The sequence below is a fragment of the Myotis myotis genome, unplaced genomic scaffold, assembly GCF_014108235.1.
Source record: "Myotis myotis isolate mMyoMyo1 unplaced genomic scaffold, mMyoMyo1.p scaffold_m19_p_7, whole genome shotgun sequence".
In the NCBI taxonomy this organism is placed as follows: Eukaryota; Metazoa; Chordata; class Mammalia; order Chiroptera; family Vespertilionidae; genus Myotis; species Myotis myotis.
In genome coordinates, this window is record NW_023416379.1 from 36,537,828 (window position 1) to 36,563,062 (window position 25,235).

The window sequence follows — 25,235 nt, forward strand, 5'->3', positions numbered from 1 at the left end:
ATCAAAAACTGTACCAGTCTTGGCCCTGGCCGGTTATCTCAGTTGGTTACAGCATCGTCCCTATATGTCAAGGTTGTGGGCTCGATCTTGAGTCAGGGAACATATAAGAAACAACCAATAAATTCATAAATAAGTGTAACAAATTGGTATTTCTCTCCCCGCTCCCCCCCCCCCGCCCCTTTCCTCTCTCTTTAAAATCAACCAATAAATTAAAAAATTAAAAACAAACTGTACTAGTCTTTCCTGGAACAATGAAATTTGTTTAATTTGTTGGGATGTTTTTTCCAAATTATAAGAAAAAGTTTATTTAGAAAGTCACAGAGGTATTAAGATGTAAGCCACAGAAGTGGGCTCAGGAAACTTCTTCCTGGAGCTTAGGAAAAAGAGCCCTTCCACTGTTGTCACTTCCGTAGGAAAGGAGGTGGGGAGAGGCTCTGGCATGCTCCAGAGAGAGAGCCGCAATCTGCTGGTTTATTTACGTTTTTATTCATTACACCCAAGTTCAGATGTGATTCTGAACAGTGAGTGTCTTTCTTGGAATCTCATTTTTGGCACACCGGATTCACCACTCTCTGACCCTTGATTCCTGGCTAGTTCATTCCTTGGATGAACACAGTGGAATGCGAATTGTTCAGACAGTGTCTTTCTGAGCAGGAGTTACAGGGCCTCTACTCTGGCCATCACATTGGCTCCAGAGGGCTCAGCCATGGTCTACAGCACTTTGAAGAAGCACAGTGACTGCAAAGACTCTGATGTGGCATCATGTATTTCCAGGTTGGCATTTGTTTTTCTTTTTTAAGGATGTGCTCTTTTAAACTTACTCCTGGATTTACCTGGGAATGAGTCACCCATGGGCTAAATGTGCATGCACATAAACCGATGTGTGCGTTATGCAGTCAGTAATCAGTAAATGAACTGCATGAATTTGGAAAAGTAGTCCAAAATGAACAAATGCATCCAACAAAGGGCTAGTTCAATTAAACCTGAATTTTGGAATTTTAAAATAAATTTCCTATTAAAATAGGAAGGGATAATTTCAGAAAGTATTATTTAAATCACTAGAACTTCACTTATTTAATCACCCCGGCAGGAATGTCAGTAAGCCAGATATTTTGTAAATTATCAAAATTGGTTCCATTTCTTCTTTTTGTTTTTGTATGTGTTTTTATTTTTTTTCCTTTTTATTGAATTTATTGTGACACTGGTTAACAAAATAATATATGTTTCAGGTGCACAATTCCACAACACATCACCTGTACTATGTATTGTGTTCACTACCCAAATCAAGTCTCCTTCCATCACCATTTATGCCCTCTACACCCTCCCCCACCTCTTTGTCCCCCCTCCCCCCTAGCAATAACCACAGTATTTCTTCTTGAACAATGAAAGATGTGTAGACTGGTGGTTTATTGAAAAAAAAAATTTTTTTAACTTTTTTTGAGAGAAGCAGAGAAATTGGAGCATTAGTTCTTATTCAGCTTCTTAATTTTACCTTTAATGCTAAAGTTTGAACAAAGATTTATCTTCCATAAAAATTCTATCTTCTAACCTCACCTCTCTAAAATTCCATCAGACCAGTGATGTTGGCCAAAGCCTCTATCCTCCTTTCTCCTCTAGTCTTTGTAAGACATAGAATATTGAGTCTTTTCTAGTAATTCTAAGAATTATCTCATTGCTGACTCTCTCCTCAGTATCACTTCAAATTAAATTTTTAAAAATCTGGATGAAGATTAAAATCGTTAGGGTTAGGCCAAGATCAGTTTTACTTCCACTGCTGTCATTTCCACATACTTCTGAGATTGTTTACCCCTGTATTTTACCCTTTCTTAAGAATAAGACTAGCCGAAACTGGTTTGGCTCAGTGGATAGAGCGTCGGCCTGCAGACTGAAAGGTCCCAGGTTCGATTCCGGCAAGGCCATGTACCTGGGTTGCGGGCACATCCCCAGGGGGTGTGCAGGAGGCAGCTGATCGATGTTTCTCTCTCATTGATGTTTCTAACTCTCTATTTCTCTCCCTTCCTCTCTGTAAGAAATCAATAAAATATATTTAAAAAAAAAAAAAAGAATAAGACTATTCTAGAGTTTGGGGGTGGGGTGGGTATGATTAACATAATTTTAAACATGTTCAGTTTTGTCTTGTGATTTTAAAGTGTTTGGGAAGAAAAGGATCACACCCCTATAGGAGGATAGATAAGAAAATGGAAGGTCTAAGTCTGGATTAAGGCAACTGGCATAGCAGAGAACACTTTTGTGGACTGAGAGTTGGAAGGCCTACGAGGAGTAGGAAAAAAGAATGTCAAATTATGAGCTCTACTCCTTACTAATTCTAAGATCTTGGGTATCAGTTTCCTGATCTCAAATACTGCACACTGGTTCACAACATGGGTAGTACCACCCCCTGGTGTATCTTTCCAATACAGTTGTGTCCAAGAATTACGTATTTTAAAATACATATTTTAAACTATTACAGAAGTTCCCATTTTAATTTTTTATTTTAATAAAGTTCACATCACCTTACATTTACCACTTTAACCATTTTAATTGATTTTTTAGAAAGGAAAGGAGGGGGAAGAGAGAGAGAGAGAGAGAGAGAGAGAGAGAGAGAGAGAGAGAGAGAGAGAGAGAGGGAAAGAGAGAGAGAGAGAGAAAGAGAGAGAGAAACATCGATTTGCTGTTCCACACTGTTATTCCACTTATTTATGTATTCATTGATCCTTATATGTGCCCTGACCAGGGATCAAACCCACCACCTTGATGTATTGGTTGACGTGCTAACCACTGAGCTACCTGGCCAGGGCACACTCGAACCATTTTTAAGTGTACAGTTCAGTGGCAATGAAGTACACTCAACTTTCTGTCAATCATCACCATCATTGATTTATAGAACTTTTCATTTTCCCAAACTAAAACTCTGGACTATCAAACAATAACTCATCTCCCCCTTTCCCGAAGCCCTTAGCAACTCCCATTCTACTTTCCATATCTATGAATTTGACTACTTTAGGCACCTCATCTAAGTGGAATCATATAGTACTTGATCTTTTGTGTCTGGCTTATTTCACTTATCATGTCTTCAATGTCCATCCACATTATAGCATGTGTCCCAAGCATTAGCTTTAAAAAAAAAATATATATATATAATTTAAAAATGTTTTTATTGATTTTTAGAGAGAGAGGAAAGGAGGAGAGAGATGGAAACATCGAGAGGTAAACATCAACACAGATTGCCTGCCTCCTGCACACCCCTGCTGGGGATCAAGCCTGAAACCCGGGCATGTACCCCTAGCTGGGAATTGAACTGGTGACCTTCTGGTGCATAGGTGGACACTCAACTACTGAGCCACACCGGCCGGGCTAAAATATATATTATTTTATTCATAAAATACTTCTTTTACTTCTCCTTTATGGTATAGATAGGCATTGGCTTTTTTTTTAATTATGTGTACAGGTAGGTTTATAATCCAGGAATTTTATTTCAGAAATAAAATAGGAGGCACTGGATCTGACACACTGCTCTAGACATGTGACAGGGTTGTAGAGCTTAAAAAGAAAGAGGTGTGATGGGACACTAGATCTGAGTCATCCCAACCCCTGGATTCAGAGTGGCCCTAAGAGCTGAAGAGCAGGAGCAAGGAGATGCCTGGCAGAGAATTATGAAAAGTCAGGAACATAAAAAGGAAACCATGTGATCACATAAGCAAAGAGAGTTAAGTAGGGACAGGGATGCTTGATTTATGTTGTAGCTATTATAATTCTTTTTAAATTCAATAATCAATATATGGCAGCATTTTTAATCCCAGAGATGTGTACATGGGTCTAGAGGGGCATGGGCCTGTGTTAGTCTACTACTTGCTAGTGTGCTCACCCTCATGCATGCCATTCTCCGGAGGCAGCTAGAAGAAGGTACAAAGCAGAGGAGGTATTATTTTACATCAGCAGGGCTGACTATGTACCTCTTGTTACCCATTTCCACATCTTTAAATTATTCTACATTGAAATCAGAGTAGATAAGCGTACTTTTACTTCTATTATGTAAGCTTTCAACCACACCCTGTCACTAACTATGTGACCAGAGAAATACTCTAAACCAGTTAACTCCTTTCCTTGTAAGACAGATATAAAGCTGTTCCTGCTTTTAGGGGTTATATATTGAAGATCAAAGAAAGGACAGACTTGAAGAACATATGGTGTTATTACAATGAAAAGTAGTTATCAGCAGGGAAATTAGTAGACCTCATATTTCAGCAGTTCAACCAAGCTAGAGCTCAGCCTGAAAATGGCCAAAAAATCTTTGCATGCCAGGCACATGCTAGGCGCTGGGGATGGAGCGCTGAAGGGGGCTCCATCCCTGCGCTTGCAACGTGCTCAGTCTACCTTACCTGTTTCTTCTGTATCAGTTCCTGAGGTGTCAGGACACTTCCAACATAAAACTCCCCAATGTCTTTTGTAGATAAATCCACACTTTTCACCAGCCTTTCCCGTACTTTCACTGAACACACTACACAATATGAGGGTCTAACAAAAATATGCGACTGCTACATTGCAACTTAAGTTAAAATTAGATCTTTTTAAATATTTGTGGATTTCTTTCTCCCTGGCAAATTTTAAATCCTTTGGTGATTTGGGGCCTCCATCCTAGAGATAATTTTCATGCTTGAATAAATCATGCATCATTTCTAAAAAACTACTGAATTATCTACAAATACTTATTTTTTACTAACTAAATATAATTTGGAACGTGTGACAAACTTCTTCTGCCTTACGAAAAGCAGCAGCTCTGTTTTAGTTTAATTATCGGTAAATGATTAGTTTTCTAGATTTCTGATGTATTATGTCCTGTTCTCCTATCAAGTTCCTATACTAGTACATTACAACTTTAAAAAATACTCAAAAGAAAAAACAACAACTAACTGTGTTAATGAGGGTGTTCTGTAGATATTTAACTTCACCATTAATGAGTCACAAGTGGCCAGCGAAGACCCTTATTCATCTAAAGTAGGAGAATGCTGGTGAATACCGCCCAAGGTATAAAATGGATAAATGGGCAAATTTGCACTAACCTGAGTAGTCAAATTGCAGCAGATGTTGAGATCTGCAGGGAAATAAATGCAAGGTTAGAAAAGCAAGAAAAGCATAGACACCATTGAAAAAATCTAAAAGAAGTGGGAATAAAATGGAGGAGAAAAGATGTCCAGTCATTCATGTAATAACCACAGGAGAACTGAGTGACAGTAGTGTATTATTAGAAGATATAAGTAGTGAATAAAGTCTCTGAAGAAAAAGCAATGCTTGGGTACTCTGTAGGAATGAATTTTCAATAGGCAGATTTTAATACAGGGTGAGGCAAAAGTAGGTTTACAGTTGTTCATATGGAAAACAATAATTAATAAATAGTAACACAATAATAAACTGTTTTGCATACTCACAACTGTAAACCTACTTTGCCACACTCTGTATACATTTAAGGTTTGGACATTTCCTACGTTGACGTTTACTTGGCATAGCAGGCAGGATTCCAAAGAAGCCCGCACCGGACCACCTGCAGACCTGGACCTGGTGCTAGACTCCAGCAAGGCCCTTTGTGCCTCACCAGCATTGGGTGAACTTGGGTCACTAGTCTCTCAGAATCCCGGTCCTGCATTAGGATCCTGACTTGATTGGAGCTGTTCTTAGAAAACCCTCAAGGTGGACAGGGTTGAAATAATCCAGGGACAAGGAAAAAGATGAGTGGCTGCTTTTAATTGGATTGCTTATTGGGAGTCTGAACAGAATCTTTGCTGGTTAAATGAGAGACTGAACTCTCCCTAGCTCGGAAAGAGAAATGATACTTGCTTCCAAAGTCAGTGGGGTGATGATAGTTGTTTCAGATCCTCAAATCCGAAGTGGCAGAGATGGGCAGTACCAGGCATCCAGGTGGTAATGCAACCAATCCCCGAGAAGCTGGTGCTTCCCAGGCCGACAAGCCCTGGACAGCCTGCCTCCCATTGAATATTAAGATGGCCAAGATGAGTCCCCTTTAATATTTCTAAATTAATCTTTTGTGTGCACAATTAGAAAAAGCCAGCTATATTTTCACTGGTCTCTCAAAGTTTCAAAAAGAGGATTTACATAAATGGATCAACAACCTATGATGTCTTTTAGGTGTCAAACCAATTTTTTGAGGTATTAAAAATGGGTGCCTTTACTTTTAAATGGGGACAGGTCATTTGGAACTTGACATGTCAAGGACAGATATAAATTATGAATGCTTCAAAAACCAAACTTATATCCAACTGTTCTTTTATAAACAGTGAGTTTTTCTCATGACAACAGGTCTCTGTTTAGGTCTGTCTGTGTCTATATATGTATGCTGTAAATGTGAGAAAATTTTCTACCTCCAGGTGGTATCATTAAAATTAATGTAAAGGCAAGCAGTTGTAAGGATTGGGTATTCTAAAATTATCAGAAATATAGAAACTACCTCAAATGCTTTTCAAGTGCACATGATCGAGGGTTCTCTTTAGTAAATAAAAGTTAAAGTTTGTTGGTTTAAGTAGGACAGACATGGCTTTTGAGTTACTGAAATCAAATACACTATTTCTACTTTACCTGGGTTTACAAAAATAAGGTAATGTTAATATTTGACTCTGACATCAATGAAATATGTTTCTAGAGGTTATAAAATTTCTTCATAAATTTGTCACGCTAAATAATGCTAATTGCTTACTTCTTAGTTTTCAATGCAAATTGAGGTTTAAAATCTCAATATATGTAGGAATAACTTTGTAGTGTTCCAGAAGGGCCCCTGGATCACCTCAAAAGATTTGTTTTTATGTTATAGTAGAGGCCCGGTGTACAAAATTTGTGCACTGTGCGGGTCAGGGGGTGGGGAGGAGGTCCCCTCAGCCCAGCCTGCGCCCTCTTGCAGTCCAGGACCCCTCGCTCCTTACCGCCTGCTCACTGCTCCTTACCGCTAGGCTCGCTGCTCCTTAGCACTGCCACAGTAGCAGAAGAGGCTCCTGCCACCACCGCTGCGTTTGCCAGCTGTGAGCCTGGCTTCTGGCTGAGCAGTGCTCCCCCTGTGGGAGTGCACTGACGATCAGGGGGCAGCTCCTGCATTGAGTGTCTGCCCCCTGGTGGTCAGTGTGCATCATAGCGACTGGTTGTTCTGGTCGTTCCACCGTAAAGGTTGCTTAGGCTTTTATTATATAGACTAGAGGCCCATTGCAGGAAGATTCCTGCAAGAATAGGGCTTCCCTGGACCTATTCCTGCAAGAATAGGGCTTCCTGAGGCCAGAGTGAAGGAGAGAAGGGAGCTTTGCTCTCTTCTCTGCCGCCTCGCTCCCTCCCATCTCTGCTACCTCAGCTCCCTCCCTTCTCCACCGCTTGGCTCCCTCCTGTCTCTGCTGCCTCGCTCCTTCCCATGTCCACTGCCTCGGCTCCGTTCCCTTCTCCGCCGCTTTGCTCCCTTCTGCAGTGCTTGGCTTCTTTCTACACTGTCTTCAGTCTTCACTCTGCGCCTGTGTATGCAAATTAACTGTCATCTTTGTTGGGTTAATTTGCATATTGCTCTGATTGGCTGGTGGTCATAGCTGGTGGTCAATTTGCATGTTTCTCTTTTATTAGTGTAGATTGCATGGGAAGCATTGTAAAATAAGCAATGAAAGAAACTTCTAGGGTGTGTTGCATGGGTAAACAATGGTTGGAAATTACACAAATAGGGCTATGGGAAACTCAAGACAGCCACTTACTTGGTTCTTCAAAGCTCCTTAAACAACCCCATTTTTTGGTTTTTGCATTCCTTCATGCATCATAGTGTGTGTAAGCTGTGTTTAGGAGAAGGAAATTGACAGGGCTGACATTATTGAAAGGAGATATCTTCCACTATTGCCAAAATTTAATAAAGTCACTCCAAGAAAATGAATAGGTAACCACTTCCTTTGACAGTGAGCTCCCAGGAGACAAAGACTTTAGATTTTGTATTTTGGAAAGGATATCAAATAAAAGGAACTCTTCAACCTCATTAGAAGGGACCTTCTCAGGTGCCTAACTTCAAATGGAGATCTGCCCTTGTCTCTGACACTCGCCTCCACCTACAACAAACATCAAAGACTCCTCTAGGATGAGAAGCTGCTGGCATCAGAGATGGGCAGCTATCCCAAGACAATAAAGCCAGTCTAACTGCTACTGGCAATTTTGAAGAACTTGACTGTCAAAATGGTAAAGCAATCAATCTCTTAATTGGAAAAGGAACCCTATGAGTTGACTTAGGTGTATGTAAAGTAAAAAACAATCTCTTTCCTCAATTACATAATTCTGTTTCTACTATGTACACATACATTTTAGGCTATGATAAGCTTCCATTTACTATGTATAGAAATTCTTGGATGTTACACCTGGTTTTGCCACTTGTATAACTGTGAGTTCTGGCAACCAACTTAAACTTTCTGTGCCTTAGTTCCTTTACCAGTCTAAAAAAAGTGTACTTAAATGTCCTGTACAATCCCTTTCAACTCCTAAATTACTGTAATACCTTTTTTCAGGCATTTACATATTTTATTTACAAGCTATACTCTTAAGACTGAGGCTCAAGCCCAGGCTGCACCTGGTACCAACCGTGCAACCCTGAGTAAGTAGTCTTACCACCCTGTTTAAAAAAAAAAAGGATGAAACAGGCCAAAATGGAGTCACTTTTGCTAAGCCATATCACCAAACCAAAACTTAATATCCTAATTGCAGTTTCAGCCTCTCCTGGGAGTGGAATTTTAAACCAATCAGTTTGGGATTTCCTAAACACTACTGAGGTGATCTGCCTGTTAAGACTCCCTGTTGTCTCCCAAGGGAAGGTGTCCTTGCCTGAAATAACCCACTCTTCTAACTTCTTAGTCCCACCCTCCTTCTGCCTATAAAAGCCTTTGTACAACTCATCAGAGTGTCCTTCTAGGTGCTAGATGGGATGCTGCCTGATTTATGAATTGCTTAATAAAGCCAACTAGATCTTTAAATTTACTCAGTTGAATTTTTTAACACATCTGGTGACAGATTCAGAACCAAGTGAACTTCTGATGGCATTCCGGGACAATGAGAAACAGGCACAGCATCACAAACACAATTTTGAGGTCACTGTCTTTCTCCATGTATCCTTGGGACATTGGTGAGTCCCTCCGGTTTTTCACACTGCTCTCTGAGTTCAGCTCCAGATCTGAACATCTTTCCTTTCCAGGTCAGGTCAGTTTGAGATGGGAGATAATTCTACAGGATTTCTGGTACCAACAATTAGCTAATCACACACAACCTTATTATTCGATGGATAATAAGATGCAACTCCATCATATGGCCTATATATTTATGGTTCAAGACAGGGCATTCACACTTGTTGTATTGGCTGTTGTCAATTTTTTATTTGACAATCTAAGGAAAAAGAGGTCAGTGCCCCTGACTAAATAGTCAAGTGTTGCATGTTTAAAAATTCTTCCAGCACACCAATTGAAAGTCACTGGGTTAAAGGATTGTGCCTGGAGCCAAATGAGTTAGCAGACTCTTTCACCCAGAGCCAAGCACCTAGCCTTTCAGACTGCAAGGAAAGTAGGATGTATTTTTTACTACAAAAAGGTATGAGAAATGAAACTGCATTTTTGTTAAGTGAGAATAATTTTGTTTAAATTAGAATTTCTGATTACAAAGGATAAACTAAATGTTACAAAAGGCTGAAGAGAGAAAGAGAATTTTACCTTGTGGCTAAAAATTAATTATTGTTAAGGATTTTTTAATTAATTTAATATCAATGGTGTATTTATGTAAAATCAAAACTTAATTTTTTCATCCGCTAAAGGTTTTTTTTTGAGTAATCTGTTGAAAGCAAATGTCTGTGTTTTATATTATCTTAACCAGGTCTTTGATTACTTAAGAAAACTGAATCTTCTCAATAGTAAGAGTTAACTTTCTGTATTTGTCTTTGTAATATTTTATTGTCACTTTGGTAAAATATATAATGAAATGCTGTTTCATAATAATCTGTGATCCTTATTTATTTAGTCAAGTGTCCAAACCTTTTGATATTTTTGACAAAACTCCAAAAACCAAATTCTAAATGAAGTCTTTTTGGACTTCAAACTAACTTGGAGATTTCCCAGAGAGCCCCTGAGAGACAGAAGGGAAACTTGCAAGATGAAGGAAACTTTGGTCTAGGTCCAGCGGCTGGTAATGGGCAGCATTCCACCTCTGACCCAGTGAAGGACCAGCAGACTCTTTCAACAAAAGAACATAAGGCTTAGAGTGTTCAAACCCCAGCTCTGCGCATAACTCAGTGAGTGACCTTGAACAAGTACCGCTTAGCAGAGTCATTTCCTTAGGTCTAAGTATATAGTTATTTATTACACTTATTACACTCAGCCTTGTGATGGTTATGTGAGATTTTGTGAGCATGCCTGACACGTGATAGAGTCTTGACAAGTGAACCTGAATCTCCCTCTGAGGAAGCCACACAGAGACAGAAGCTATTCCTAGTTGCCCTGAGCTCCGGGCTTAGGGCAGTATTCCTGCTGGGACCACAACATGAACAGAGGTGCCCTAGCTAGTGAGGTTGAACAGCCACATTCCATTTTTGACCCATAAGAGCATTTGGCATTAATCAAAGCTATAAAATATCTCTTGAGGCATGACATGCTCAACTTATTGGCTTGTTTGCCTCAAATTTTCATTTCTAATTAAAAAGTACAACTTGTTTGTTCCCAATTACAACTGGTCTTGGTGTCCACTTAATTAGCCTGTTGGCAAGCAAATGAGATCCTTCTATCAGGTTGAAGTTTCTTTTGAGAACATTCGATTACTATCTGCCATAACACGAAACACACGTATCTAATCATGAATTTTTTTTTGAAAATAGGCTAATATACCTATGCTGAAGATTTCAACATGAGTCAGTATTTTCTCTTTGATAGAGAACTATGTGGGTTTAAAACTTAAAAACTAAAGTTACCCAACTATCCTATGTTACAGAGTTGAAGAACACAGGTACTAAATATCTGTTTTCAAAGGTGAGTGAGTAGTGGTGTGGAGACGTGAAGCAATTAAAATTCAATCATCCTCCTCATATTGAGGATGGAGCATTGAGAAAAGTTGTGTCACCATAGTCACTGCTCTGTGGTCAGTGCTCTACGCTATGTGGACTTGTAGTTGGCCTCCAGCTCCCACATCCTCATGCTAGTCTTATACACACCAAGGCTCTTCGAGTTTTCAGTTGCTACACAGTAGGGCAGACACCAATTGTTTAGCTTTCCGTGTTAATGAGGATAACCACCAAGAATTCCTTTTCCCTCCTTCCATACACTTACAATTACTACAGAGACACAGAACTTTCTTCTGTTTATTAGGTTACTAGAGGCCCAGGGCACAAAATTCATGCACGGGAGGGGAAGAGCCCCTCAGCCCGCCTGCACCCTCTCCAATCCGGGACCCCTTGGGGGATATCCCCTGTGGGATCAGGCCTAAACCAGCAGTCGGGACATCCCTCTCACAATCTGGGAGCGCTGGCTCCTAACCGTTCACCTGCCTGCCTGCCTGCCTGATCGCCCCTAACTGCCTCTGCCTGCCGGCCTGATGCCCCTAACTACTCCCCTGGTGGCCTGATCACCCCTAACCGCCTCTGCCTCAGCCCCTGCCACCATGGCTTTGTCCGGAAGAATGTCCAGAAGATGTCTGGTTTAATTAGCATATTATCCTTTTATTAGTATAGATAACTTCAACATATGCATATGAAGCTGTAGTTCAAAGCAAAACACATCAACTCTTTCCTCCATCAACAGATGGCATTGGTATTATTTAATTATTCTGAGATTTGCTGAGTTTGTGCTTATTTGTTAAGTGTTTCATGACTATGAATACCAGAATGTCTTCTAAGTACAAAATGTGAATATTAATTGTGGCACCAAAGCAGAGAATTTTAAAGATTAAAATGGTGAGAAAATAAATTACTTATATGAAACCACCAGAATAAAAAGATCTAGGGTGTCCTGGCCAGTGTGGCTCAGTTGGTTGAGCGTCATCCCATGCACCAAGGGTTACCAGTTTGATTCCCAGTGCAGGAGGCAGCCGATTGATGTTCCACTCTCACAATGATGTTTCTCTTTCCCCCTCTCCCTTCCTCTCTCTCTAAAAATCAATAAAAAATATTTTTAAAAATACGTTTTTAATTGATTTTAGAGAGAAAGGGAGAGAGATAAGAGAAACATTGATGAGAGAAAAACAGATTGACTGCCTCCTACACACCCCCTTCTAGGGATCGAGCCTGCAACCCAGGCATGTGCCTTGACTGGGAATCAAACTGGTAACCTCTTGATTCTTGGGTCGGCACTCAACCACTGAGCCAATCCGGAAAAATTGAGGGGCAAGCTGATATTCAGGGATCAGGGTGACAAGGAGCCAGCCAAGAAACTAAGAAGAATGATGTATCATCTCATTTCCAATGGAGAGGTAGGAGGAAAACTAAGAGAGTGCTGAGCTTCTGGAAGCTAATGAAAAACTGGAGGAGGAGCCATAGCAACGTAACCCAGAAAACTAAACAAACTCTTAGGCAGAAGGGGCACATCATAAAAACTGAAGCAGCTGCTATTAGAAATGGTTATTTAGAAAGTCAGGTCTCATCTGAACTGATCTGTAAGATCTGTACCCTCACAATGGAGACTGTAAGTGGGTAGGCCTAAGAGATCATTTGAAGCTTCCAGGGAGCAATATGACGCTTTATTTTTAAAAGTGACACTGAAAGATAAGACCTCCAACTTTGCTTTGAGAGCAAGAATGCCATAAAGCATACACAGTCCCCTCTCAAATCATCATGAATAGACTAATAAACAAGATCTTAGGATTAACATAACCACAAGAGCACTTCATTCTGAATCTTTAGAAAGACCTAGATAGGTAAATTAGTTCCCTAGTTGATTAAGGATCTGGTTTTAACCCAAATCTCATGCTAAAGGCCCAATTCCAATCCTGTGAAGTTTTTAACTAACCACTGTTCCAAATGGATACCACTTTCTCCTTTGATTCTATAGCCCCTAAAACTATTCAATCGGCAATCACATTGTCTTAAAATGACTCTCATATTTATACCAGAACTGGATAGAAGCTTTGCATATGTTTTCTCTAATCTTTACAACAACTTTGCAAAGTTGGCTTTATCCCTATTTTATAGGTGAAGAAACTAATGCTTAGAGAGGTCACCCAAGGTTGTCCAACTAACGAACAAAACCAGGATTCAAACTCAGATCTGTCTCACTTCAGAGCCTTTACCTTTACCCATCCCACAATACTGCATCTAAGTACTACACTGATTATCGGTCCCTCTCTCTGTGGACACCCAGGCAAGTTTTCAAATCTCTCAGTGCTTCAGTCTTCTCATCCATGAAATAAGGATGAAACATCACAGCGAGTGCATTGTTTTTGAAGATTAAATAAGATGATGTATGTAAACATCCTTTATAAGCTATAATGGTTTTTATTACATTACTAGATTTTATGTTCCTTCAGGACAGGTTCTTATACCTTACATATCTATGCCCTTCAACACCCAAAAAGTGTTTAATATGAATTGAACAACATCTACTGGTCTTTGGAAAGATTTGAGACACCTTTTCCCACTCTGAGGAGGAAAGAGGTGTCCCATTCCAGGAAGTCTGGATTAACTGTCCTTAATTCAAACCTTAAATTATAACAAGTTGACAACTCAGTGCACCCATCAAACACGAGTTTCAAACACCTACACGGCATTTAACTGTCTGGTGTTTGCGCTCCAATGTGGCTTTCAGTGCCATAACAGTTCGACAGAGAAAATCCCAAATATCAACACCTTTTCTAAGAAAACATGCCTAAAGGAGGAAAAGCAGGAAAGAGGCCTGGCTTGTTATCAGAGTCGGAAAAAACCTCACTGCTCCTGTGCTACCTGATTTACTGCCTCCTGGTGAACACAGTGTCTATAACATCGTCTCACTCATCACTCACTACTAAGAAATTTTTTTTTAAAATATATTTTATTGATTTTTTTATAGAGAGGAAGGGAGAGGGATAGAGAGTTAGAAACATCGATGAGAGAGAAACATCGATCAGCTGCCCCCTGCACATCTCCCACTGGGGATATGCCCGCAACCCAGGTACATGCCCTTGACCGGAATCGAACCTAGGACCTTTCAGTCCGCAGGCCGACGCTCTATCCACTGAGCCAAACCGGTTTCGGCCACTACTAAGAAATTTGTTTAAGGAAGTGACCATAACATATTTATTAAGTTTTATTAGGCATACTCATTTCCCCCCAGTAAGATGAGCATATCTGCCCTGGCCCATGTTTCTCAGTGGATAGAGCGTTGGCCTGTGCTCTGAAGGATCTTGGGTTCGATTCCTGGTCAAGGGCACATACCTGGGTTGCAGGTGCGATCCCCACCCCAGTCAGGTGCGTGCAGGAGATAATCAATGTGTCTCTCTCACATCAATGTCTCTCTCTTTCCCTCTCTCCCCCCTCCTTCCCTTCCACTCTCTCTAAAAATCAATGGGAAAAATATCCTTGGGTGAGGATTAACAACAACAACAAAAAATAAGATGGGCATATCTGGTGGTATATCCAGGGAAGTGGCCCATTGTGCTCCAAAATAAGGCTATACTAGATTTGCCACCAGGTAAGCACAGTGGAAGGGAACCAAACCGTGCTTTGCTGTTATATGATTCTTAGGAAGTCACATAACATCATTTCTTTTCTTTTTTATTCTATTTTGAGAGTATGTTTATTAAAGCTGGGGATAATGAAACAAGGAAGGACTTAGGATAGAAGAAGCAGCAGGAGAGAGGGTAGGTGAGCTGCTTTGGCTCACTGAGAAGTCGGAAAGAAAGGGGGCCTTGGAGACAGGTTCAGGGGGTAAGCCCGGAAGGAGCGGTCGCTGCCCACTGCTCCCCTGGTTGCAAGTCTCCTGGGGTCCCTTAGAGGTTAGGAGATCTGTGCCTGTGGGAGAAGGCGAGGGGAACGGGAAAGATGTAGGAGTGCTCCAGGGAGGGAGAGAACGGCAACATCTTTGTTAACAATGGGACTGTTTTCCAGTCACAAAAATAGGCTAATATTATTTATTCTGCCACAGATTTCTTGTGATCAAATGAAATAGTATAAGTTAAATTAATTTACAAAATATTTTTGTAATCTAGTTATTACAGAAATAACTAGACAATCACCCGCTACTTGTGCTTTGATAAATGTTTGGCATAGCAAAGCTGGGAGACTGATTTCTCTGCGTGTGTTCACCTTATAGTACCAAAGAGAATTATTTAAAAAAACTCTACTCATCTTTGAAAAAGAATATAACAAATGTTATTTTAATAAGAGAAGCCATGGAAGAGGAAGGTGGTAAAGCTGATCCTTCCACAATGGATCTGTAGTCCAACAGCAAAAATATAGTTTCCAATGGTTCGGATATGCCTTCCTGAAAAGTGTGCAATGGATCATTAGATCAAGATGTAGCCACATACTGCATATGTGACAGGGGTCACATACTGGCTCATTTTACCCAGTACCTCAGTCACTAAAAAATGCCAAGTGGTCACAGTATTAAAACTAGTTCTTCTTGTCTCCCCTGTGGTCATCCCAGATGCTTCCCCAACACCTCTGGCAAAAAAAGAATAAGGGGAAATGAGAAATAAAAGTATTCTTGGATCCAAGACGTTCCTGCCATCTCTCTTCATGTTTCCTTAACCTAATTCCTATGAACTGGGCATAGGAACCCACAGTGTTGAATATAATTTACCAGCTGACCCATTGTGCCCAGTAATTTTTTGACCTATGTTACAAACTATCACTAAAACTTTAAAGAAAAATCGCACGAATGTCCAAAAGTAGACTAAAAACTGGATAGGATTCCGGTTCACACACATAGTATGCATACAAAAGAAAAATTTATCTTAGTATCATTTTTGTTTATCAGGTATGTTGACCTGTAAATACACTTTCAGCCACAACAGTAAGAAAAGAAGGAAAAACACATAATAAGCATCTTAGAGCAAAATCTGCCAGGGGCAAATATTTTAGACACTGCTTATTCTTGGTTCAGTAGAAATAGAGATAAGCAATATAAATTGCTGGAGCACTTGAAATCCTAATTTCCTATGAAACCCTTCCCTCTCCTCTCATTGGGAACTTGCTAACATTTCTTAAGTAATCAATCCCAGAAGTATCCCACAAGTGAAATGTCAGGCTTCTTTGTGTCAAGGCCACTGGCTTTTCCTATCTACCTAATTTCCACACCCTGTTTCAAAAAGAGTTTATTGATTAGCTGGCAAAAACCACTGCACCATCTTTGCCCCTGATTATGATCTGCAAGCCACTTGAAGCAACAGTGACCCATCAAGTTTTGAAGTTGTTCTTGTTTGTGTAGGTTTAGCGATGTTTAAAATATCAAAGCGCACCATTACACATGTCCCCTCTTTTAATGATCTGATAGCTCTGTTGTCTTAAAAGACCTGAATTGTGATCACCAGAGATTTTGAGGCCAACTTCAACCTGATCTGTTTTGCTCTTCTAGGTTTTCCTGTGTGAAATAAGATCGGTTACCAGCAAAGCCAAGGAAGCACACTCACCAAGTGAACGTAAGGCACGAAGTACCCCAAAAGCGCGAGCGGGATTCCAACGGCCCACACTGCGTAGGCTGTCACCTTGAAGATGGCGAAATTGACAATTTTCCTGGGAGGACTGAACTTTCTCTTGGAAAAGAGGGAGGATCTGTTGCCTCCTTTGACTCCACTCTCTTTCGCTCTGACACTGGGCGCAAGGGGTCGGTAAGTAAAGCCAGCCAGAAAGAGCACGAACATGAAGACGCAGAGGATTCTCAGCGTGTAAAAGAGGTCCAAGTTTTCGGTCAGAACCCTTAAAAGGAGAGGCAGCAAAATTGTGAAGAGACTGCTGCCCGCGGTGACAATGCCATTCACCAGTCCGAGGCGCTTCTTGAAATAGTGTCCCAAAATGACCAAGGAAGGCTGGTACGCAAAGGAGCAGCCACTGGCAAATATGATTCCGTAGGTGAGGTACAGAGGTTCGATGGAACTGTGTGAAGACGAAAAACATGGAAAGCAGCTTTCATTATTTTTATCCCGTGCTTGGTAGAACAAAACCTTAGCAAGCAAGTGGGTTTTAGTGAATCGGTGTATTTTCTACAAATAAAATGTAACTAAAGACAGACAGGTGAAACACTTAGTAAACCACGAATGTAGCACTAAACATATTTTAACTTAATCTGAATGGATAATATAAATGCCTCAAGTATGTGAAAAATGACCGCTAAGGTCATCGGTGATTTTGTTCTCCTTCTCTTCCCATGGATTTCCCGTGAATCCTGCAGCACTGGGTAAAAGCTGTGTGCTTTCCGCCCTCATACAGGACGGGCCTCAGTGAAACCGACTGTTAAAACTAACACAAACACAACTTAGTCTCAATAAATGTTTTAACTATGAAAATTCATTATTCTATGGAGTTTTCCCGGGCACAAAGGAAAAGGCTGTATTTTATATTTCCTCCCCAAGGTTATGTCAGGAACATCTGCACAGAAGAGCAGTTGTGTCTCATTTTTGCTGGCCTAAGGGCTGCAGACCAACCTTCGCCCTGTACTGCACTGTTCTCGGTGTTATGCAAGATAGCAAGAAGTCATATTCTCATTGCAGAAAGATCAAATGAAGCATATTCCCAGTTTGTAAGCTTTAAGGCCACATACATCTCAAAGAAATAATAAAGGATTCAGAATTTTATAGTTTAACCAAGAAACTTAATTATATATCTCTTATAAAAACAAAGGAGCATATCATTAAATTCTTTAAAACAAGTAAGGAGAAAAAGAAAACAATATGTTTTCCTTTGACATGTCCAATTCAAAAGGCTATTTATCAAATAATAAAGGCAAACTATTTAATAGAAATTAAGATAAAGTTGGTTAATAATTAAATTTTGGACACTACTAGTCTAGCAATATGCTGAGGTAGGCACAGGAACTCTAGAATCTGATAAAAATTAAGCATGTTTGCAAACCTCTCAGATGCCCTTTTCCCTCTATTAATCCACAACTAGCACCATCTTTTAATCAGGTTCCAGAGTCACTCCCAGATTAACTTGACCTCACCCTGATCATCCATTACTTTATCTCCACTCTTTATTCAATAAACATATATTCAGCGCTACTATGTTCCAGGTACTTGGTGAAAAACAATATTTAAAATGTGGTTGCCCTACTCATAGTCTGCTTAGTAAAACAAGATATCTATCCCATATACTACAGAACAAAATATACATAATATTTCATTTATTCTGCATCAATTTTTCCACAGAAATAGTTTTCCAGATAACTGCAACTTACTTCTTAAGGCACTACTTTATTTTTTTATTTATAATTTTATTTTTATTTAATTTTAAAGGAAGGATCTAAATCTATTATACATTTCTCTGCTTTCTTCAAGGTGAATATTAAAAATGGTATTCACCAGGGGAGGCTGAAGGAGTGGTGGTAAGAGATCAACCAAAGGACTTGTATGCATGCATATACGCATAATCAATAGACACAGACAGCAGGGGGGTGAGGGCCTGTGCTGGGGGGTGGGAGAGGACAATGGGGGAAAAGGAGAATTATGTAATACTTTCAACAATAACGAATTGGCTGGCGCCATCTATTTTCCAGATGACCTAATAAATTCATAATTCTTTAACAAAACAAACAAGAAAAACAATAAAGAATTTAAATTTTAAAAAAATGGTATTGAACAACACAGTATCATCATGAACATCAATTGCTATATGATTATACCACAGTACTGTAGAGCTGTCAGCTAGAAGACCAGGGAGCCACGGATATAAACTGAAAACATTCTTTTGGACACCATTTTAAATACTAAATACTTCCTATCTCTCCCACAAAGTCAAGTACATAAGCTTTGTGATGGCATTTTCACTGCCACTGCGTCCTTTACATTTACTTCTAAATTTTCACCTCAGTAACAAATCGGTCAAATTGTTGAAAGTTTGACATCTGAGTAAGTGCAGTGGAAGTCAGTAAGATGCCAGTCCTGTGTGTAAAAAGGACTCAGAGAAGGGACACTGACGTGCCCTGGGATTGCTGGAGAAGGTTTTCCTAAGAAGGTAGAATTTGAACTCCAGGAAAAGCGGGTCCACTGTTCAACACTCGGAACTTACACCGCATTTCCCCTTGCTCCTGCGTGTTGCTCTAAAAGCGCGGTGTGTTCTGCCAGGCTGGTGTGGCTCAGTGGTTGAGCGTTGACCCATGAACCAGGAGGTCATGGTTTGATTCCAGGTCAGGGCACATGCCTGGGTTATAGACTTGCTCCCCAGTGTGGGGCATGCAGGAGGCAGCTGAACAATGATTCTCTCTCATCATTGATGTTTCTATCTCTCTCTCCCTCTCCCTTCCTCTCTCTGAAATGAAAAAACAAAAACAAAAAATTTAAAAAAATTTTATTAAATTATTTATTAATTTTTAAATAAATAAGAGTTTGGTATCTTTTGACCAGTGGAACTGAGTGGAAAATATGAGAACATTACATGTAGCAAATATGGTTTCAAGACATTTTGTTGAGTCTCAATGTAAAACACATTCCATAATTTTTACTTCTCAGTCATCAAAAGTTTGAAAAGCATTGCTTGCTGTAAGTAGGTTTGTATATATGTTTTTTGTCTACCAAATAAGGTAATAAATTACATGGGTTTTCTACCGGCTGGTCATCTCTCCACCAAAGCCTGATTGTTAATATACTCAAGTGCTTTGGCCACATATACGGGCAATGGGTACCTGGAAGTTTCCAGATCAAAACAGGTATCTGACAAGTTGGTAATAGCACAATATTGTATTATTGCTAAAAAACAAGAACTCAAATTATCCCTGGCTGGTGTGGCTCGGTTGGTTGGAATGTCATTCATGCACTGGAGGAAGGTCATGGGTTCAATTCCCGGTGAGGGCACATACCTAGCTTGTGGGTTTGAGCCTGAGTTAGGGAGGCAACAGATCGATGTATCTCTCTCACATCTATGTTTCTATCTCTCCCTTTCTCCCTCTATTAAAAAAAAAAAGTTAGAACTTCCTTTAAAAACAAAAAAAGTGAAAATAATTACCTAAGCAGAATCTTATTTCAAACAAAATTGTTTTGTTTCTTTAAAAGACAACTTTAGAAGGGAAAAAATCATAAAGGGCACTATAAAGATGGCATATATATTTTCTATCAAGGCATAAAAATAATTGTTTAGAATCCAAATAAAATTTCTAGCCCTAGCTGGTTTGGCTTAGTGAATAGTATCGGCCTGAGGTCTGAAGGGTCCCGGGTTTGATTCTGGTCAAGGCCACATACCTCAGTTGGAAGCTTTGATCCCCAGACCTGGTCGGGGAGCATATAGGAGGCAACCAATTGACGTGTCTCTCTCACATCAATATTTCATTATCTATCTCCCCCGCTCCCATTCTCTAAAAAAAATTTTCTTTTCTAAGTTAGGTGAAAGAAAGAGGCTCATTTTAGAGATGAGGAAGGGGTATAGGTAAGGTGGGTGGGGGTAAAATTAGTAAACCAAGGATTCTGTTGATTAAATCCAGAATATTTAAAAACCATCAGGGCAACAAATGTAAGTGTGTGTGTTTTTTCTAATGATTCAATAATGTTTTTCAACTAGTGCATGAAGATAGCTAGGTAAGGGAAAGAGGCAACAAATTAGGATTAAACCACTAAAGTAGACATAAGACGGAAATCATTTTAAGAGGTTTTCTTGTTAATCACCTGTTAGCTAGAGCAATATATTAAGCCAGTGTTTCTTTAACCAGGGATTGTTCTGACAATGCAACGGGATTGACTAGTAGAGCTGGACCTGGAGGGAGAAGTGCTCCATACAGTAATATGCCCATTAGCTCTTCGCAGTTAGTTCCTCTTCATCTGTATGAACTACATCTTTAACAGACACAGGCAAAATGTACTGATATTTTTTTTTCTTTTAAGCTGCATTTGACCACTTCATTTTGCCATAATCTTTTTAAATTTTAGTGTGTTCTTTTTTAAAAAAAAAAATGCACACAGGAATTCTCTACCTGGGTTGAAATAAATAACCAAGTTCTTTTCATTAATAAAAACATCTCATATCAAGCCTATGAACAACTGCTTCAACACACCACTTATTATACCCTTCAGGCCTCAGACTGAGCTGACCTTCAACTAATGCTATTGCTTTAGACAACTCATTGTATGAGTTCTTTTAGGAGTGTTATGTGATTAGAAAAAAACTAAAGGGGAAACATTTTTCTTGCTCCAGGGAACATACACCGGTAAATCCTGAACAATGTCTAACTGTGAGGCACTATAAGCAAAAACACTCAATTTTGCAAGCTCTGATTTGCTGCGATGGATAACAATGAGCAAGTCATATTGCGTACAGTTTAAGCAACAAAAAGGAAGATGTTTTCTTGTAAACAGCAAAGTTTCTGAAAGGAAAATTTTAAGGTACCTAACAGTTCTCAAAAAGCAACATGAAGAAACCAAGTCCTTACCTTACAAAAGAACTGGACATGAGTCCAACGAATCCAATAGCAGCACCCACAACAGCTGTTTGCCGACAACCAAATATGTCTGTGAAGATGCTGACTATTGGGCAGCAAAAGAAAATCATCCCCATGGAGAGAGAACTTACCCATGCTGTAAAGAGAGAGAAAAATAAAGGGACATTACGACACGGTAAATTACATTTGCACTTATTCCACAAGTTATAATACATATTAGGAAAATAACAGTCAAAAACTGGAAAGAATCCAAATGTCCAGAATTAAGTGACTAGATAAACAAATTATGCTGTATTCATATAATAGAATACTACTCAGCAATAAATAAGAGTGAACTATTGATAAATACAGCAACATGAATGAAAACCAAAATAATCATGCTAAGTGAAAGAAGTCAGACCACAAAGGAGTCTATAAAGTATGATTCCATTTATGTAAAATTCTAAAAAATACAAATTAATTTATAGTGCCAGAAGTATATCAGTGTTTATCTGGTTGGGAGCAGTGGGGAGGGAGAAGGGAGGAGGAAGCTGGAGGAAGGAATTACCAACTGGCACAAAGAAACTTTTAAGGGTAATGGTATGTTCATTATCTTCACTGTAGTAGTGGTTTCACTGGCTTACTAGTATATACATATGACAAAACTCACCAAATTACATACATACCTTAAAAATGCTAAACAGTTTATTACGTCAATTATACCTCAATAATGCTGATAAAACAAGAAATGAATCTATATGGAAGATTTCGACAGCAACAAAAAATAATGTCATAAAAAGCAAACACACAAAATAAAACAGAGAACCACAGGGGGAACTAGACAAATCCACAATTGTAGTTGTATATTTTAGCACATCTCTCTCAGTAATTAATAGAACCAGAAGACACGCCCCCTCCCCCAAAATCAATAAAATATACAAGTCTGGATGACACTATCAATCATCTTAACCTATTAACACATATAGAACTCAATATCCAACAACTGCAGAAAATTGTTTGCTCTGCCAGGGAGATCATTAATCACTGATGAGGGTTGGGTGGGGACAGAGCAGGAGAGAACTAATCTCTCTGGAATGCCTTCTAATCCATGGGAAGGACCTGCACAGAACTGTCCTAGATCTTTAGGCAGCCCTGCAAGGTATATTATCCTCTCATCTGAAATATGGGGGAAAAGATTAGAGATGTTAAAAAAGCAACTTGCCAAGGTTATGCAACTTTAGTGGGATCCAAACTAAACATTCAAGGTGTAAACAGGAATAAGAAGATATACCCAAGAGTCCTTCATTAAAAAACATCCACCATGAGTACCCACAGGCAAGCATGTACCCACCATGGCATATATATAATATTTTTAAAATTTATTTCAGAGAGAAAAAGGGAGAGGGAGAGAGGGATGGAAACATCAATGATGACAGAGAATCATTGATGAATCGGCTGCCTCTTGCCCACCCCGAACTGGGAATGGAACCCGCAACCCAGACATGTGCCCTGACTGGGAATTGAACCAATAACCTCCTGGCTCATAGGTCAATGCTCAAACACTGAGCCACACCAGCCGGGCTGATGTTGATATCACTCAAGATGACACAGTGAATTCACACTTCCATGCATGTCTGCTGTTCCAAACACAAAGTAGCAATACAGTTAAGAGTTATTTTTAAAAAAATATATTTTATTGATTTTTTACAGAGAGGAAGGGAGAGGGATAGAGAGTTAGAAACATCGATGAGAGAGAAGCATCGATAAGCTGCCTCCTGCCCACCTCCTACTGGGGATGTGCCCGCAACCAAGGTACATGCCCTTGACTAGAATCAAATCTGGGACCTTTCAGTCCACAGGCCGATGCTCTATCCACTGAGCCAAACCGGTTAGGGCTTAAGAGTTATTTTTTAAAAACACAATAAAGACCTAGTCATGAGCTACAGAATAGCTGCAAAATGGGATGGGATAAGTGGGGCCTGAGTTCTGGGGTCCAGGTCTGGAAGCAGGCTTAGCAATTGAAAAAGGACTAAAAGTGTTTCCTGTGAGCCAGAAGAGAGCCAAGCTGATTAACTGGGGCCAGAGCTAAAATCCCCAACACCCTGTGAAAGGAGACTGGAGGTGGGAGAGAGTTGCATGGAAACTCAATTACTGCTCTGCCGATTTCAGATTTAGAACACTGCGAGCCTCTCGGGGAAGGTGGGGAAACAGACTCAGCTTCATGGCCTGGTCCTGAAAACAAGGTGCCCACTGGTTCTCTTGCTGAATCTGAGCTTTTCAGTGTTAACATGAAGCATGAAACTTAATAGGCCTGGTTCTAAACTTGGAATTCAAGGAGTCAAGTAGAAGAAAGTGCAAACCGTTAGGTAGGGAGGGTGAGGAAGGAGAGTATCAAACAAACAAAATACACCTGCCACTCAGAATGATCCTGTAAATTCCAAAAATTGAAGCCAATCCAATGTTAAGTCAGACAACCAACAAAATCACCCATTAGCAAATGCAGTCATTTCATATGAAACTAATTCCATAGACCAGCCTGACTACCATACCAAAATGAGTATGTTTAGAATGTTCAGAGAAATAAATGAAATAAATTTTTATTTAAAAATAGAACAAGAAATTATGAAACAAATAAGCAAAAAAAAAAAAAAAAAAAGAAATCAAGGGTAAGTGCATAAAAAAAGAGTATTCATTAGAAATCCTAGATATGAAAAAAATAGACATTGAAATAAAACATTCAATAGATGATGAAAAAATTTTTTTATTGATTTCAGAGAGGAAGGAAAGGGAGAAAGAGATAGAAAAATCAATGATGAGAGAGAATCATTGATCTGCTGCCTCCTACATGCCCCACACTGGGGATGAAGCCCACAACCCGGGCATGTGCCCTGACTGGGAATCGAACTGTGACCTCCTGGTTCATAGGTCAATGCTCAACCCCTGAGCCACGCCAGCCGGGCTGATGAAGAAAATTTTTTGCTCCAGATTACAGATTACAAAGCTAAATGTGAAAAAATGGATCTTAAAATAAAGAATATCTTGACCTTGATCTCATGATAGAAAAAGTTTTTCAAGACATAAGTAAAAACCATGAAGGAAAATATGGATGAGATCTAACCTCATTAAAATTTACAACTTCTATGCCTCAGAAGACCATAGGACAGTGATGGCGAACCTATGACATGCATGTCAGAAGTGACACACGAACTCATTTTTTTGGTTGATTTTTCTTTGTTAAATGGCACTTAAATATATAAAATAAATATCAGAAATATAAGTCTTTGTTTTACTATGGTTGCAAATATCAAAAAATTTCTGTATGTGACACGGCACCAGAGTTAAGTTAGGGTTTTTCAAAATGCTGACACGCCAAGCTCAAAAGGTTTGCCATCACTGCCCTAGGACCAAGGCAAAAAGAGATGATCCATAGAAAAGGAGATCATTGCAGTGCATAGAACTAGCAAATTATTACCAGCTTGCATTTATAAAGAGAGCCTATAAATCAAGAAGGAAAAGACAACCCAACAGAAACATGGGCAAAAGAGTTGGGAGGAAAGAGACAGAAGAGAAAAACCAATGGCCAACTGACATTTACAAAGGTGCTCGTTAGTCATCAGAAAAAAGCAAATTAAAAGAATAAATCACCATAATTTGGCAAAAATTAAGAAGTCTGACCATAACAAATTTTAGTGAGGTTATGGAGAAATGGAAACTCGTATGCAT

General features: G+C 39.5%; 1 protein-coding gene across 6 annotated transcripts in view; it reads right to left on the reverse strand.

Moving 5' to 3' along the window:
• Nucleotides 1-25,235, reverse strand: part of SLC16A10 (solute carrier family 16 member 10) — a 104,656-nt gene that overhangs the window by 19,787 nt on the left and 59,634 nt on the right. For 4 of the 6 annotated variants that reach the window (XM_036316284.1, XM_036316285.1, XM_036316283.1 and 1 more), the window contains 3 exons: nt 21,525-21,669; nt 16,585-17,047; nt 5,061-5,092 (listed from right to left, as the gene is read on the reverse strand). In XM_036316284.1, the coding sequence (XP_036172177.1) occupies nt 5,061-5,092; nt 16,585-17,047; nt 21,525-21,668 (639 nt within the window). In that variant the 5' untranslated portion in view covers nt 21,669. The remainder of the gene's footprint in view (nt 1-5,060; nt 5,093-16,584; nt 17,048-21,524; nt 21,670-25,235) is intronic. The other 2 variants (XM_036316281.1, XM_036316282.1) reach the window with 1 other exon arrangement.